The sequence below is a fragment of the Branchiostoma belcheri genome, unplaced genomic scaffold, assembly GCF_001625305.1.
Source record: "Branchiostoma belcheri isolate BF01 breed outbred unplaced genomic scaffold, Haploidv18h27 scaffold11, whole genome shotgun sequence".
In the NCBI taxonomy this organism is placed as follows: Eukaryota; Metazoa; Chordata; class Leptocardii; order Amphioxiformes; family Branchiostomatidae; genus Branchiostoma; species Branchiostoma belcheri.
Window position 1 is genome coordinate 2750683 of NW_017802491.1, and position 2187 is coordinate 2752869.

General features: G+C 45.9%; 1 protein-coding gene across 1 annotated transcript; it reads right to left on the bottom strand.

Annotated features, from left to right (window-relative positions):
* Nucleotides 1-164: 164 nt before the first annotated feature.
* On the bottom strand, nucleotides 165-1126 carry LOC109481965 (leucine-rich repeat protein SHOC-2-like). The gene is made up of 2 exons (XM_019784582.1): nucleotides 535-1126; nucleotides 165-436 (listed from the first exon to the last, which is right to left on the bottom strand). The coding sequence occupies exons 1-2, from the start codon at nucleotides 1124-1126 to the stop codon at nucleotides 165-167; spliced, it is 864 nt and encodes a 287-aa protein (XP_019640141.1).
* Between the last annotated feature and the right edge of the window lie 1061 nt (nucleotides 1127-2187).

The window sequence follows — 2187 nt, forward strand, 5'->3', positions numbered from 1 at the left end:
GGCCAGACACTCGTCCACGACGGCATTACAGACCCTGTAAACGCCTCCTCGGCGACCACGTCTCCAGCATGCCGGCGTCTTCAAGCAGTACGGCTGAGATGACCTCTGGATGACCTTGAGCTATGATGTGGGGAGGGGAGACCACATGGGGTTCCCGTCTAGAATCAGTCCGTTCTTGGTCTCCCCAACCTTGTGCTTACTCTGTAGTTCCCGTAACATGTACATGGAACGGGGAGCTGCTCCAGTTTGTTCTGTTCCACGTCGAGAGTCTGAAGGTTCTCCAACGAGCAGATTTCGTCGGGCAGGACCCGTAGTCCGTTCCTGGCCAACCGCAAACTCCTCAGTCCCTTCATGGCTCCCACTTTTGGATTGAGAACTTTCAAGGAGCAGTCACTGACGTCGATCTCTTCGATGCTGTCCAGCTTGCTCAAATATTCTATGAACGGAATGGCAGTCAGATTGCTGTTTCCGCGGAGACTTAAACTTTCAACTTTTTCAGTCCCTTAGTAGTGCCCGTGGTGCGGTCTTGCCTACGGCCGATCTTGTTGAACCCCATATCCAATCTCTCCAGACTGTTCATTCCTACAACTGGTGCTGGGATCTGCTCAAAATTATTACTGCTGAGATCAAGAACTTTCAGTCTTTTCAGATTCTTGAAGCTAGTAGGTAAGATGCTGAGGCGGTTTGCGGCCAAGTCCAGATGCGTCAAAGGAGTCAACGTCGGCACCACAGGCGGGATACTGGTGATCTCATTTCCCTTCAAGTACAACTTGCAAAATTTTCTGAGTCTGGAAAGCTCCCGTGGGAGATCCGACAGCCTGTTGTAGGAGAGGTTTAACTCCTGTAGCCTGGCGCACTGTGCGATGTTTTCACTAACCAGTGTTATGTTATTTCTGGAAGCATCTAGAACTTGTAGCTGGCTCATGTGAGCGATGTTGGGAGGGATCCTCTCCAGTTGGTTGGAGTTTACAAGTAAAATTTCCACCCCGTCCAAAGTGAAGACATCGTGTGGAATTTGCCTCAAGTTGCGACTGGTTAGGGAAAGTTCTGCCCTTTCTGACGGGTTCTTTTTCAGCATAGCCTTTAAGTTTGACAGTCGGAATTTTGTTGCACCTTTTGTCGCCATCTTGTTATGATGTATAGTCCGTGATATTACATTTTCTACAATATCTGCAATATCTGCAATACCAGAACAAAAGACCCTTCAATTACTGAATGATTTAATGCACAGATGTTATCGTTTCTGCTGTGGACAACCAGGTGTCAACATAACAACGTACGCCTTTCAATATGGCGTCCCGTCAACAAAATACTAGTACTAGTAACTAGGATCGTTTCTACCAAATGACTATCATAATTCCCCAAGCAACATGCATGATCCTGCTACAAGGAAATTTGTCAAAAGATCAAGTACTATATATTGCTTTTGAGTCATCTGTGGGATTGGCCGTCAGCAAGGCACTCTTTCGTCACCGAAAACATAATCACTATCCTTCCATTTGATCTAGGGCAGATAATTTCTGATTTTCTGATTGAACATTAACTGTCCTTGCCAAAACTTTGTTGAGAACATCAATAAAATTCATCCTTACCCCTACACGTACCTTGATCCTGGGCCCTCCAAAGTAACAAAATTCGTCAGCCTTGTGGAAAAGAGTACATGACACGGGTCGTTGGAAGTAGCTGACTGCTCGCTGTGGGCCTAAAGCTAAAATTATCTTACCTTTTCTCGTTCGCCCACAATAAGGGTCGACCTGGCCGGTAAAGTATAACCAGCTAGGCTTTTCAGAGCTGAAGCGGTGGGGTAAGACAGGGAAACTGGATAACGTGGAAAACAATGGAGAGGGAAGACGATAGTTTATCTGGCCTGTTGGATTGTTTATATTGGATGTTGGCAACCTTTAAAACATTATGCTATAAAAACAAAAGACCTGCAGTTATCTAGGATCACTTTGCCCACTGACAGTGTGTCGGAGAGACCGGGCACGCCTTTGTCACAATTATCTGACTAAAGTCATTATCTGAAATAATGGACCCTATATATAGGGACTCGAGATGCCCTTAAGTAACATTATTGGAGCCTGTTATATAAATATTTGGCCTGCCTCATAGCTTGGTGACGTTTCCATACATGTCCCATGGTGCGTGCGCTACGGTGAGTTGACATATTTTTGGCACAGCCAATGC